We start from the raw sequence: 14,747 nt of genomic DNA, 5'->3' as shown, positions 1-14,747 counted from the left end.
AAATAATTCCAGGGATCTATTTATCATTGCCTTTAGCCTACAAATATAAGTTTATACTTGGCCTTCCTTTATATTCTACTCAATCCACTGTATTTGCCCGTGGCCCTACAAACTTTCTTACATATTTTGTTGTTGACTCACACTGAGCAGGTTGCTTTAGTTTTTCACTTAGCTGACCTTAAACGGCATGCACAGCCTATAACCTAGGTGCCAAGCCAACAGTTAAGATCACCTTTCCAAAAATCTGAAAAAGTGTATGTATAGCTGCATCACTTTGCTATACACCAGAAACTAACGCAATTATTGTAAACCAACTATACTTCAGTAAACATTTTAAGAAAAAAGAAAAAAATCACCTTTCTAAAATAGAGTTCATTTAACTCCTATCCTTCACGTTCTCACCGGTACTCCAAAGCCTATCGTAACGATTGATAACCACTCCCCAAAGACCACAGATGTTCCTAAAAGAAATTAAGTTATGCTCTTTCACTCACTCTAACATTTTAAATATCCATGTGTCATACTAAGATTTGTACTATGTAAATTCACTATATTCTTCACATCATATGCCAGTGTTGTCTGATTGAAGGAATCCTGGAATTCTGCTTGTTCCTTGTCCTCTTAAGCAGTACCACAACCCAGTTCAAAAGTTACTGTTCCAAAACAGCCACTTAACAAGTAAATCTGATTTTAAGCTGTCCCATTCACAAACCTATACAAATCATTGATACAAGCCTATTAAAAATACCTTAGCACACCAGACAGTTTTTCAAAACCAGAACATTTATTGCGTGACTAATAATTGAAATCCTTAAGATGAACTGGATGCTGCAACAGCTGCCCTCTTGGGTTTGGGTGTTGTTCCTTCACGGAATCCATGCCTGCACCGTTAAAAACAAGAACAGTTACTTCAGCAATGCCAATGCATACATTTTAATTTTTGCTATAACAGATTTTTATAAGCTTATCTCAGTTAAATCTGAAATCAATATTGAATTCATATGTTCAGACATTTATTTTTACAACATCACTGATAAGCTGCAGTATTTACTTCCTTCTGCTTCAAGGTAGCCATTTCAGGAATACAGATAACTTTAATTGAAAAAAAAAAGAAAAAAGGGCAACATATTTGGTTGTACTGATCACTGGGCCAGTATTTCCCCACCACGTAAGATTCCTAAGGCATTTGTGAAAACGAGTTCTTAAATTACGGGCCAGAGATCCTACTTTCCTTTAGCCAAGGAAAAACAATGTGTTTAATGGTAGACATTTTCTCAACTGCTTAACTACTCTATAACGTAAACTCATTTAATATTAACACCTACTTGAAGTGTACCGTTATCCCTCTTTTGAGGGACAGACAGGTTAAAGTTGGCTTCAATTCATGCTCTTAACTCTTACATTGAACTAGCAGACCACTGAATCCTAAGCCTATACTACTGTATAATAGTCTTACACGTTAGGAAGCGCAAAGCGCAAAGAAAGGTCACTTTAGCAAATGAACACAAGCACATCTAAGGGTGTTGTGTTTACAAACCCCCAAACCGTCTTCAGGTTTTTTAAAATTTGAAAACCTGGAATTCATCAGTAGGTCAGAAATTCTGCTAATATCCTACACTGCACAGGACAACTGCCCTCCCCAACAAAGAAATCACCTCAGCTGAGTGCTTACGTGGGTTAACCCCTCAAAAGCTACCACTAAAATGCAGTTTCTGTTTAGTCTAGATGGGGGCTGAAATTAACTCTAAGGCCTGTCTTTAAGTAAGAGGAGACTATAAAATTTCTTTCTACACAAACGCAATAGCAACTGACAGTTTTCTATAGCACACGTGCCTAAAGCCACAAAACCCCAAAGTCTCCTTTATGCACGATCATCTTGACAAATTTTGGTAGGAAAGTGAAATGTAGGTATGCTAACGAATGTCATCACATTTTCTGGAGTCTAGCTCCAACTAAGCCCCAGCATGTATAGCTCATACTACTGTTTACTGAAAGATTCACAAGATCTAAACTAACTGATCTGAAGCTTATGGTGGCAGAAGAAGAAGTCCCTTGCTAACACCTCATCCCACCAACCAGGGCAGTTGAGAGGATAGTTATGCAAGCTCACAGAACCAACTACAACTGAAACATAAAAACTGTACCTGAATCTGCGGTATACAATTTTTAGGTGCCTCATTCGACCAGTCCCGGTGGTATTTCGTCTTTTAGCTTTAGCACTCCAGTTATCTAAAACACACATTCAGGTGAAGGTTGTAAACGGTTTTCCCCACACACCTTGTAAGCTCTGTCGGTCAATATACTTCAAAATGCCTGCCTTGGGTTTTAACCCCACTTCATCGCTATACAGATGCCCCATTCTGCTAGGGGCCACCAAATGCTCAGTCATGCCCCACTGAGGTACGTAACAAACACGGGAGAATTCTCAACGCCATGATACACTCTATCAGAGTTTAGTAAACATGCACTTACACTTCCTCTTCCGCTTGGCAGGGTAGCCACATTTACCACAGGTCGACTTCTGAAGGTGGTAGGCCTTAGAGCCACAGCGGCGGCACAACGTGTGCGTCTTATTTCGACGCTTTCCAAACGAGGACGTTCCCTTCGTCTACAAGTTAAGGGGACAGACGATTCTTCAATCTAGCAATTTCTACACACGTTCTTACGTTTTCAGTTAAACTATGATAAGATTCATGACAACCACAAGGTCTCAAACTGTGGGAGTCTGACTTTTCTTTTTGTTTAAAATGTGGTGTATTATTTTATTTACGTTTTTCAAATCGACTGCAATGTATTAATAATTCAAATGCTATAAACATAGCAGAGTCTGACTTCCCTTAAATGCTAAATCAGAAACCTCTATCGGAACTTCACGTCATCTAATGCCCCCTGCAAGAGCTGCTGTGTTTTGAAATCCGCTACATTATCTTAAAAAAAAGATATAATGCAAAAGACGAGATAACGTGGTTTTCCTACCACCCCTACTCCAAAATCTAAGAGCTCCTGCCCAGAGACCACCGCCAACGATTCCTTGGCGTACAGAGCCACTCTCAAACTATGCTTCTTCTGTCTTTTCCCATAGGCGGACAGGGCTGTGAGGGCTCCCCAAAAGTCAGACAGAAGCAAGGTGCCTAGAGCAGCTGCAGCTCCACGACTGCAGGCCCCGCAGTCCCAGACAAGTAGGGGCCATTCTTCTGCCTCTCGAGGGCCACCGCATGTCCCTTTCCTGCCCACCGGCTCCCCTTATCGGAAACCTTGCCGGGCCCCCACGGACAGCAAGGAACACGGCGCAGGGCGCTAGGATGGAAGCCGATTCCAACAGCCCTTGCAAACAACTCACCATCTCGCTTCTGCCGCCGAGACCAAAGGGAGCAAAATCGCAGGCACTTCCGCTATATCGCGCTCAGAAGCTTCCGCCCAGGAAAGTACTTCCGGCGGGACGCGGTGCACCGCTCTCAAGCGTCCGTTGCTGCAGCGTGGGTGGAGTCGAGAGGAGGATCCCGAGCCAGGCGGGACCAATAGAAGGTTCAGAGGGGCGGGGCTCACAGTTTTCTGGGTCCGGGGTGGGCGTCTGTGTAGGGTTCGGATTGGGACTGGGGTTCTTCGCCCGCTTTTTCCGCAGTCCCGCCGGAAGCTTTCGGCTGAAGCTGATCATCGCTGAGAGGTCGCTAGGAGGACGGAGCTGGGCTCAGAACATGAAGAGAAAGGCAAACAATGTTTTTTCTAACTATAGTACTTTAGAGGCAAAGGATTTGATCCCCAATCTTGTTATGCCAAGGAATCAGACGTGGAACTTGTTAAATAGTTTCCTAAACTCTAACGTGAGGAAATCTGGTTCAGCATCTTTGGATGGGGCTTGGGACATCTGTACTTCATTCAAAACACTATAGTGTTGGCTTCCCTGGTGGCGCAGTGTTGAGAGTCCGCCTGTCGGTGCAAGGAACATGGGTTCGTGCCCCGGTCCAGGAAGATCCCACAAGCTGAGATCATTTCTATCCAAATGCCAGGTTTAGGTCGGCAGGAATGACTTCTGAAACAGATGATCTTGTTACAGAGTCCAAGCTCACTCTGCTCGCCGCACGGCAGGCCAATAAACTGAGAGAGGAGGTGTTGAGGCAAAGATATACGACTTTATTTGGAAAGCCGGCGGACTGAAAAGATGGCGGACTAGGGTCCCCAAAAAACCATTCTAGCGGGGTCTGGATGCCAGTTTCTTTCATAGAATCAGAGAGGAAGGAAGTAAAGTAAAAAGGCAGAATAGAGAGGGAGATGCGGGGAGGAAGTAAAGTAAAAAGGATAAACATCTTCTGGAAGTGACCAGCCTCCGGGAGGGGATGGTTAATTTCTTCTTTCTTGCAGCCATTCACAGGTGGGTAGGGTTCCCTGAGGCCAGTCCATTATGTATGATTATAATAACAAAAGCTACGAAAAGCAAATGCTAAAGTCAAAGAAACAGATCCAACATGGAGTCAAAATTGGGTCTTCCCTGTTGCAATCTCTACTGTTACTTACGGTGTTTTGCCTTTTGACAGAGAATGATAGAGACTTCATAAATCTTGCATCTGTTATTCTGATATAGTTCAGGTCTCTTGACTTGACCTGCCTTCTTTTCCTACAATAGATGAAATTAGTGCTGACTTTTCTCTTTAAAAAAAAAAAATCACATAATTTAAACTCCTAGCTGCAAACAAAATTTTTACACCTGTTTCACTGTATTTGATGTGAGGGATATATTTTCTTTTTTTGTTTTTTATTTTTTATTTTTTATTTTTTGCGGTACGCGGGCCTCGTACCGTTGTGGCCTCTCCCGTTGCGGAGCACAGGCTCCAGACGCCTAGGCTCAGCGGCCATGGCTCACGGGCCCAGCCGCTCCGCGGCATGTGGGATATTCCTGGACCGGTGCACGAACCCGTGTCCCCTGCATTGGCAGGCGGACTCTCAACCACTGCGCCACCAGGGAAGCCCAGAGGGATGTATTTTCAAATCTTCATCTCCTGGCCACCCTTCCCCCAGCTCACTTCTGAAACCGTGTAACTCAGATTGGGACTCGAACCAGCCAAAACCCAGATTGGGTGTTTTTTGTTTTTTTTTTTTTTGCAGTACGTGGGCCTCTCACTGTTGTGGCCTCTCTCGTTGCGGAGTCCAGGCTCCGGACGCACAGGCTCAGCGGCCATGGCTCACGGGCATAGCTGCTCCGCGGCATGTGGGATCTTCCCGGACCGGGGCACGAACCTGTGTCCCCTGCATCGGCAGGCGGACTCTCAACCACTGCGCCACCAGGGAAGCCCCCAGATTGGGTGTTTTAACTGAGATCACACACCTGGTCTCAGGATTTAGACCCACGGTCTTTTCTTGATGTCTCATCACAGAAAGAATCCAGTGAGAGACAAAGTGATAGGTAAGAAGTTGATTTATTTAGAGAGAAACACACTCCACAGAGTGTGAGCCATATCAGAAGGTGAGAAAGGCACCAGGGTATGGGGTTGTCAGGTTTTTTAGGGGTGGGTAATTTCATAGGCTAATGAGTAGGAGGAGTATTCCAGCTATTTGCGGGAAGGGGTGGGGACTTCTAGGAATTGGGCCTACTGTTTTTTTAATAAATGTATGTATTTATTTTTGGCTGCTTTGGTGGTTGCAGTGTGCGGGCTTTCTCTAGTTGCGGTGAGCGGGGGCTACTCTTCCTTGCGGTGCGCGGGCTTCTCACTGCGGTGGCTTCTCTTGTGGAGCACAGGCCCTAGGTGCGCGGGCTTCAGTAGTTGCAGCACACGCGCTCAGTAGTTGTGGCTCACAGGTTCTAGAGCGCAGGCTCAGTAGTTGTGGCGCACGGGGTTAGTTGCTCTGCGGCATGTGAATCTTCCCGGACCAGGACTCAGACCTGTGTCTTCTGCATTGGCAGGCAGATTCTTAACCACTGTGCCACCAGGGAAGCTCAGGCCTACTTTTTGACCTTTATGGCTGGCCTTGGAACTGTCATGGCGCCTATGGGTGTGTCATTTAGCTTGCAGTTGTGTTACAATGAGCTTATACTGAGACTCAAAGTCTAGTGGAATTAGACTAGTCTACCATCTTGGACCTATTTGGTTCTAATTAGTTTATGTCATGTCCTTGGGCTATGTCATTCTTTTAAAGGTTTTGCCCTGCCCCCTTCCTGTTCACTTCCATTTGCATTCAAAGTGTGTGCAATGCAGATTTCCTGTTACCAAGGAACTGAATTTAAACTTCCTCCCCTAAATTTACATTTTACTGTGAAATATGCAACTTCAAATAAACACTTTTCTTCCCATCAGCTTTGAGATCTCCTGGAGCAAGTTCTTGTGGGAGAGGAGGGTATTTAGGGGGAGCAGTGGGGAGGAGATGGGGTTTGAGAAGCTGGTTATTAGAATACCTTACCAACCAAGTTGAATTAAAAAAAAAGATTGGCAAACCTACTAACATTGCCAATCAAATTGTTAGTATTAGGTGGGATACATCTCTTGAAACCCATACCTTTGTGACACATTTTAAAACTCTCAACCTAAAGTTAATTTTTAATGTCATGTATGGATTCTCATATTCTTTTTCAACCTTAGGGACACCAGAATTTAATGAATCATTTTCCTTTGTTATGCTCAGCATTGGTCCATGCATGGTCTGCTTTCACTTACACGTTTAACGATTTACCTTTAATAATTTAATAAACACCTATAAACTCATTCCCACATGATATCCTATGTCTAACTCCATGATTTCCCTGTCCTCCAATCCCATCCCATCCCTAGCCTCCTCTAACCAAGGTAGCCATCCTTCTGAAGTTCATTTCCGTACTTCTCATTTTATATAATTATACCGATTCCATGTGTATTCCTAAAATGTGTGTGTATGTGTCTGTATTTACATTATTTTGAGCTTTTCAAAAAGGGTGTCATGCAACATATAATATTTGGGGACTTAAAATTTCCCCTTAATATTGTTATGATTTATTTATGTATACTGTGGGTCACTGAAGTTCATTCTTTGTCAATGCTGTATATTACATTATATGAGATACCACAGTTTACTCATCCAGTCCTGTTGATAGTTATTTAGATTGTTTTCAGGTTCTTGTGAACTATAACTGAAAATAAAAACCAACTAGTTTAAAAAAAAATTAAAGTCAGCTAACAAGACAAAAAAATGTAAACTATTAAAATAAATAGAAATATTTAAAGTAGAAGGTATTAATACCACTGTAATCATTTCACCAGAGATAACCAGTGTTACAATTGGAGAATCTCTTTCCTGGCTGTCTTCTTTTAAATATAATGTATATGTATATACACATATTGTATACATACACTATACACATATTAACTTTTTAAATAAAAATGGGATCTATAACTTGCCGTTTTCCATAATATATCATGGATATCACTACTTGTCAATATGTGTAGATTTACGTCATCCTTTTTTTTTTTGTGGTATATGGGATGAGGGCAGATGGTTTTGTAGCTTTTGCACTTTATTTTATTTATTTATCTATTTAAAGTCTTTATTGAATTTGTTAAAATACCGCTTCTCTTTTATGTTTTGGGTTTTTGGCCGTGAGGCATGTGGGGTCTTAGCTCCCTGACCAGGGATCGAACTCGCACCCCCTGCATCGGAAGGCAAAGTCTTAACCTCTTAACCACTGGACCGCCAGGGAAATCCCTACTTCATCACTTTTAACTTCATTTTGGTATTGCATTGGAACTGAGCAGAACTCTGCACCCGACTCCCACCCCACCCCAAGCACAAAGGCTCCTTCCTGTCTCCTGCCTCTTGTTTATAGAAAAGCTGAAGTCTCCCAGGCCTCCCTGAGTCGCAAAACAGCAAGCTCAAGCCATTAATGATTAGGACAATAGAGTCACAGACTCAGTGTCTGATGCACATTCCTGAGTTGTTTTACAAATACTATAACTGCCACCAGAGGGGAAAAGCTAATAATTGCATGATGACCAGATTGTAGCCATGACATAAGCTGCTCTAACTTGAGCAGTACTGAATCTATGGCTAGTACAATTCCAAGAACTGGCCTTAAGAGAATGGGATTAACACTATTGCTCATAATAATCTATATCTTGGTGGGCATCAAAATAATTGTAGCTTGTTCTGCCTGCATATGTAAGTGGGCAACTAAAATTGTCAGCAAAGAGATGCTGCAAACCCATGCTGACATCTTCCACTCTAAGAATACGGTGCCCTTTGTCAGAATGAAGAAGTTACAGAAGACAGACCTTCGCCCATGATCCCGTAGAAATGGAATGATGTTCTGACAAGTGGGGATTTGTAAGCAGCTTTTGGCAGGAGAAAGCTTTTTGCAGGAAAGACCTTTCTGCAGGAGGCCCCTTTTGCCTTATCACTAACCTGAAACCAGGCACCCCCATGCTCTACTCATCTCCAGCCCTAGCATGCCTTTCAAATCTTGATCACACAATACGTTGCCTAATCTGTTGCTTCTTTCTATAGATCAAAGAAGTTGAAATGAAATAAGTAATTAACAGATGACCAGATCTCTTCCCTAGCTTCCCCTTCAGTAACCTTGCAAACAAACTGTGTGAACAAGATAGCATCTAAAGAAAAATCACAGGAAGTTGACAAACCTGCATACAAGTCTGCACACAGTGGGGGATGGCGACTCGCACCCCCTATCTCAATGATTAACTGAGATTACTTCCCTTTTTCCCTATAAAAACTTTCATGGCCAAGCATAAGTTTCAGAGGTGGTTTTTGGGGACACTGAGTCCACCATCTCCCCAGATTGCCAGCATTCTGATTAAAAGCAACTTTCCTAACAACATTTCTCTCTCTCTCTCTCTCTCTCTCTCTCTCTCTCTCTGGTATTTTTTTTTTTAACCTTTATTTATTTATTTATTTTTGGCTGTGTTGGGTCTTCATTGCTGCGCACGGGCTTTCTCTAGTTGCAGTGAGCAGGGGCTACTTTTCGTTGCAGTGCACGGGCTTCTCATTGCGGTGGCTTCTCTTGTTGTGGAGCATGGGATCTAGGCGCACAGGCTTCAGTAGTTGTGGCTCGTGGGCTCTAGAGCGCAGGCTCAGTAGTTGTGGCGCACGGGCATGTGGTATCTTCCCGGACCAGGGATCGAACCTGTGTCTCCTGCATTGGCAGGCAGATTCTTAACCACTGTGCAGCCAGGGAAGTCCCTCAAGTATTGATTTTTTGAGTGGTGAACAGCCAGGCCTGACTAGGTAACACCATTGTTGATGTATCAACATTTGTTCCATAAACACCCAATTTGTGGATATTTGAGTTATTTTCAATTTTCTGCTATTATAAAAATGTTGTAATGCAGATTCTTGCACATACATCTTTGGGCATTTGTCTGATCATTTCCATAAGATAATTTCCTATTCAGTGCAGTGGGATTGCTGCACTGAATGGTATGAATTTTGATTTTTATCTGTCACATTTATTTATTTATTGCTGCATATTGACAGATTTCTCTCCAAAATGGTTAATCAATTCACATTCTTATTATCGCAGATAGAGCCCAGAGTAGAGAATACCTAGTCCAATCTGAAGTTCAAGAGAGGCTTCTCAGAGGAGTTGACTCAGAGGAGTTCTCAGGGGCTAAGTCATATGAAACTGAGTCAAGTCGTCAAAAAAACGATAATCTACACGGAGCCAGGGTCCGTGGGGGCTGAGGGCTGGGTTCCCCCTCCGCTTTGGCTTGTTTCTATCCACTCTCTCCAACACTAGGCATCATTGACATAGTTAATCTTTGCCAAATAGAATTACTTTTTGCCTTAAAAAAAACAAAACAAAAACAAAAAAACTCCCCCAAAACTTGTATTTATGCATTGGAACTATTTCATAGTTCATTCCCTACTCTGCAGAGAACAGGAACATTGGCTACTGGGAGTGTTCCCTCAGAAATCATAGAAAAAGAATGAAAAAAGTTACTTGAACTCCTCCAACAAGATCCTGATTGTATCTTAGATACATTAACCTCTCAGAGGCTAATTTCTGAGGAAGAGTATGAGATTCTGGAGAATATTACAGATCCCATGAAGAAAAGTTGGAAGCTATTAATTTTGGTACAGAAAAAGGGAGAAGTGAGCGGTCAGCTTTTTGTCAACTGTTTACTTAGTACTTTTTTTAAAAAAAAATATTTATTTATTTATTTATGGCTGTGTTGGGTCTTCGTTTCTGTGCGAGGGCTTCCTCTAGTTGCGGCAAGTGGGGGGCCACTCTTCATTGCGGTGTGCGGGCCTCTCACTATCGTGGCCTCTCGTTGCGGAGCACAGGCTCCAGATGCGCAGGCTCAGTAGTTGTGGCTCACGGGCTCTTCCCAGACCAGGGCTCGAACCCGTGTTCCCTGCATTGGCAGGCAGATTCTCAACCACTGCGCCACCAGGGAAGCCCTACTTAGTACTTTTTCAGAGTCAGCTACCATTTGGGACTTAAATCACTTAAATCACGGTAAGTTAAATTTCTACACTATTTTGGGCTGAGAGGGAGGAGGCAGATTTCCTGAAAAAAGAAAATTTTTACCTTTTATTTTCATTTGTCATTCTCCTGGAGATAATTTTCACTGAAATATGATAAAAGGGAAAAGTGTCCAAGATTTAAAATGCAGGGAATGATGTATCTTATTGTTTTAGGGGATTTATAATTTTTTGTTCAAACTCAATCCAAAAGCTGCAATTGTTTTTTTTTTTTTAATATTTATTTATTTTATTTGGTTGTACTGGGTCTTAGTTGTGGCAGGTGGGCTCCTTAGTTGTGGCATGCTAACTCTTAGGTGCAGCATGAATGTGGGATCTAGTTCCCTGACCAGGGATCAAACCTGGGCCCCCTGCATTGGGAGCATGGAGTCTTACATGCTGCACCACCAGGGAATGTCCCCAAAACCTGCACCTGTTTTAGTGGTAGTATAAACTTATTATTCTGGCAGTGACATTCTGAAATACTCATAGTTGGAAAGAGACTACTGTTAGTGACACATCAGGATTTCCTTATGAAGTAAGTGAATTCATGGGTATTAACAACCTCAAGACCAAAAGCTGCATCTTTCACTTAGTATAGCCATTTTGAAAATATAGGAAAAATAATTTTTAACACACATATGTAGTAGATTAGCAACTTCATTTTTTTTTTTTTTTTAAATTTATTTTTGGCTGCGTTGGGTCTTCGTTGCTGCGCATGGGTTTTCTCTAGTTGCGTCGAGCGGGGGTTATTCTTCATTGCGGTGCATGGGCTTCTCACTGCAGTGGCTTCTCTTGTTGAGGAGCACAGGCTCTATACGTGCGGGCTTCAGTAGTTGTGGCTCGCAGGCTCTAGAGCGCAGGCTCAGTAGTTGTGGTGCACGGACTTAGTTGCTCTGTGGCATGTGGGATCTTCCCGGACCAGGGATCAAACCTGTGTCCCCTGTATTAGCAGGCGGATTCTTAACCACTGCACCACCAGGAAAGTCCACAACTTCGTTTTCTCTGTGAGAAGAATGCCAGCAGAACTTTAGTTTTCTGGAGCAAATCAAATTCTAATTTTTCAACTGTTCAAAGATAATTAGTGGCAAATGAGGGCGCACTTCTTCCAGAATGAATTGTTTAGCAGTTTTGTAAATTACTACCAGAGACAGGTGTAGCTCCTTTTCTAAAAAATAGTGAAGATTATTTTAAGAGATGTTAGAGAGGCAGAGGCTCAGATAAAAAGATTAATGTTTATGGTCTCTAATGTAGTACAGGACCCGTAGGCTTAGAGAAATAGGTCTTGTTATTTCCAGGACTTACTCCAAATCAGAGCTATTTGCTTCTTGATTAGAAATTATTAGGATCAGATTTCATTAGCAATGGCCTTACATAGTCTGAGCTGGTTTGGGGTCACAGTAAATCCACAAGTAAACACAGGATTCAAGTTTTCTATTTCACTTATTTACCCTTTGAGTTTGCTGTGAAAGACTCGAACTTTTGAGCAAGGCAGGAGTGTGATCTGATATTTTTCAGTGGGAGGAAGTTCTGACAGTTGAGTCGTTGCCGTTTATGTAGGAGGTGGTAGGTATTCCTGTTATACAGTGAAATAAAGGAGATGATGCTTTGAGGTCATGGAAAGTCAAGTTATTATATAACATCTGTTAATTTCAAAAAAAGAAAATAAAAATCCCCCAACCTTTCCTATTCTTTCCAGAACTTTTAAAACATGAGTATATAGAGCCACCGCAACCTGTGGGGGTAAGCAGGGAAGGTATTTTTTATTCCTGGAGAGAAAGAGCCTGAGAATCCTGAGATCACCATGTCCTTCAAAGAGAAAGAACACTTGGATTTGGAAACCTCTGAGTCTTTCACGGACAAGAAGGCTGGTTATCGGGAAGCTGCTTGGTCCTCAAGGGAAAATGAGAAGGAATACAGCACACCAAAATTCACATCTCTGCAATTGGTTGAGAATGTTGAATGTGAATTTCCAGCAACTATTGAGTATTTACAGGATGAACAGAGATATGAGGAGCCAGATGATTCTTTACACTTAGGAAAAGAGGACTATCTAGAATCTGTTGGGTACTCGGAAGATGCAGACACCCCCGTGGAAGAGGATGCTTATGATGACCCAGAGTGCATTATCTATGACAGCAAAGAGGACTCTTTGTATTCTGAAACCATGGAGTTCTCTGATGAAGAACAGAATTATGAGGATTCAGAAACTGACATGTCATTGGAGGAGGAAGAAGAGAAAAGTATGGAAGGTATAGGAATGATGTGTGTATAGTTACTTAGGCAACAACTTATTTTCAGGTTGCCATGACATAATGGGGAGAGGGGCTGAGGAAAGGCACCAGATGGCAGCAGAAAAGCAGCCACACAAAAATTTCTTGGACCTCTCTAACTTGGAATTTCCTCAGAGGTGAGTGTTGACAGGGAGGAAAACCCAGGACCTAGGAACAGCGGACAGTATAACCTAAAGTAAATATTGACTATCAACTTAAAGGTTTCTGCAGTCACCTCCATCATACATATAACCACTAATTTTAGCTGTTACCTTCTGTTCCTCAGATTAAGCCTTTTTAATCATTTTAGCTCCTTTGTGACCAATGGAATATGGGGGTTGTGAACCTGACTATTGAAGTGGGCACAGGAGAGGAATTTGTGATAAATGGATAAAATCCCAAAATAAAACTTGTCTTGATCCAGTCCAAATATTGCCATTTTGATGAGGAAGTCTTGAATATTTCTCAATGAAAATTCAAAATATAAGAAATGCTTAATTTGGAGAGGTATTGTCTGGGAAAATAAACATCACCAAGTTCTGAGTACAGAAGGTGAAGGTAACTACCAACTCACATTCAGTCCAAATCCTGGGAATTCATAATCCAGTTATGGGTCAGAAAAGAGTAATTTCCTCCTCAGCACACCTTGACATAGTTACTAGGGCTGCTGTAACAAAATAGCACCACAAACTTGGTAGCTTAAACAATAACAATTGAAATGTATTGTCCTACAGTTTGGAGGCTGGAAGTCTGAAATCAAGGTGTCTCTAGGGTTGGTTCCTTCGGAAAGCTGTAAAGAAGAATCTGTTCTTACCTTCTGGTAGTTTTCTGGAAATCTTTGGGCTTCTTTGGCTTGTAGAAGCATCCCCTCCACCCTCGCCCCCCTCACCCTACCCCCACAATCTGCGTTCATCTTCACATGGTTGTCTTCCTGGGTTCATGTCTCTATGTTCAAATTTCCCCTTTTTATAAGAATACCAGTCATATTAGGTTAGGGCTCACCATAATGACCTCATCTTAACTAATTACATCTACCATGTGACCCCATTTCCAAATACCATTACATTCTGAGGTACTGGGGCTTAGGATTTCAACATATGAATTTGAGGTGTACATAATTCAACCCGTAACACAGCTCTTGTCCCACCCCTATACCTTCCCAATATATAGTTGCTTTTAGACCTCATTCTTAATTTTTTAAAATATATTACAGTTGTTGCATAGGGTTGAATTAAGTAATTAGTCATTGCATACTACCCTCATTATTCTGCAAAAAGCCCCTTTTGTTCATCTATTTCATTTTTTTCTCTATTTCCCATTCACCTTCCTCCATAGGTAATTCTTTTTTATTTTTTCTTTTTTGTGGTACGCAGGCCTCTCACTGCTGTGGCCTCTCCCATTGCGGAGCACAGGCTCCGGACGCGCAGGCTCAGCGGCCATGGCTCATGGGCCCAGCCGCTCCGCGGCACGTGGGATCCTCCCGGACCGGGGCACGAACCGTGTCCCCTGCATCGGCAGGCGGACTCTCAACCACTGCGCCACCAGGGAAGCCCCCATAGGTAACATTCTAATATTATGTGTTTCTTGCATGATATTTTTTTTGTTTTGCATGGTTTTTCTGTATCATTTATTTATCACAATAGTAATTAGCACCTCAAAATTAGGGTCACTTAAAACCATAAGAGTGTATAATTGTTCATGTGTCTATAGTTGGCTGAGCAGTTCTTCTGGTCTTCGCTGGGTTTACTCCTATATCTGTGGTCAGCTGGCGTAGGCTCATCTCTCATCTAGCAAGCTAGTCTGGACTTGTTCTCAGACTCCGCGAGGCATATTCTTATGGTGAGGGAGAGTAGTCAGAGAGAGACAGAGAGAGACTGGTAAAGGCATTTTTAGGCTTAGGCTCAGAACTATCACGCCATCTGTATGATAGGTTTCCTAGGGCTGCCACAATAAAGTACTACAAAATGGTGGCTTAGAACAATGGGAAATATATTGTTTCACAGATATGGAGGCCAGAAGACTGAAGCCGAGGTG

The 14,747-nt window shown here is 42.4% G+C and overlaps 2 protein-coding genes and 1 non-coding gene across 3 annotated transcripts; 1 reads left to right on the top strand and 2 right to left on the bottom strand.

The window, feature by feature from the left end:
* Positions 1-764: 764 nt before the first annotated feature.
* Positions 765-3,469, bottom strand: RPL37 (ribosomal protein L37). The gene is made up of 4 exons (XM_032629128.1): positions 3,341-3,469; positions 2,473-2,608; positions 2,145-2,229; positions 765-881 (listed from the first exon to the last, which is right to left on the bottom strand). Exons 1-4 carry the CDS (start codon positions 3,341-3,343, stop codon positions 812-814), a joined length of 294 nt encoding a protein of 97 aa, XP_032485019.1. The 5' UTR covers positions 3,344-3,469; the 3' UTR covers positions 765-811.
* On the bottom strand, positions 962-1,040 carry LOC116752430. The gene has a single exon (XR_004349500.1). It is a non-coding gene; the product is annotated as a small nucleolar RNA SNORD72 (small nucleolar RNA).
* Positions 3,470-5,981: 2,512 nt separating the features above from the next.
* Positions 5,982-14,487, top strand: CARD6 (caspase recruitment domain family member 6). The gene is given in 6 exon segments (XM_032626568.1): positions 5,982-5,985; positions 9,659-10,108; positions 12,113-12,197; positions 12,199-12,692; positions 14,087-14,099; positions 14,424-14,487. Coding segments are annotated over 6 exon segments (1,110 nt in total).
* Positions 14,488-14,747: the final 260 nt, after the last annotated feature.

This window comes from Phocoena sinus, chromosome 3, assembly GCF_008692025.1.
Source record: "Phocoena sinus isolate mPhoSin1 chromosome 3, mPhoSin1.pri, whole genome shotgun sequence".
NCBI lineage: Eukaryota > Metazoa > Chordata > Mammalia > Artiodactyla > Phocoenidae > Phocoena > Phocoena sinus.
The sequence above is the reverse complement of the archived record's forward strand: the minus strand, read 5'-3'. Positions and strand labels throughout refer to the sequence as shown.

Bases quoted from the DNA above. Each gene is read 5' to 3' on its own strand.
- RPL37 (XM_032629128.1), bottom strand. The intron at 2,230-2,472 runs GTAAGTGCATGT...TGTGTGTTTTAG, and splicing joins TGCCAAGCGGAAGAGGAAGT to ATAACTGGAGTGCTAAAGCT. The intron at 882-2,144 runs GTACAGTTTTTA...TTAACGGTGCAG, and splicing joins ATTGTATACCGCAGATTCAG to GCATGGATTCCGTGAAGGAA.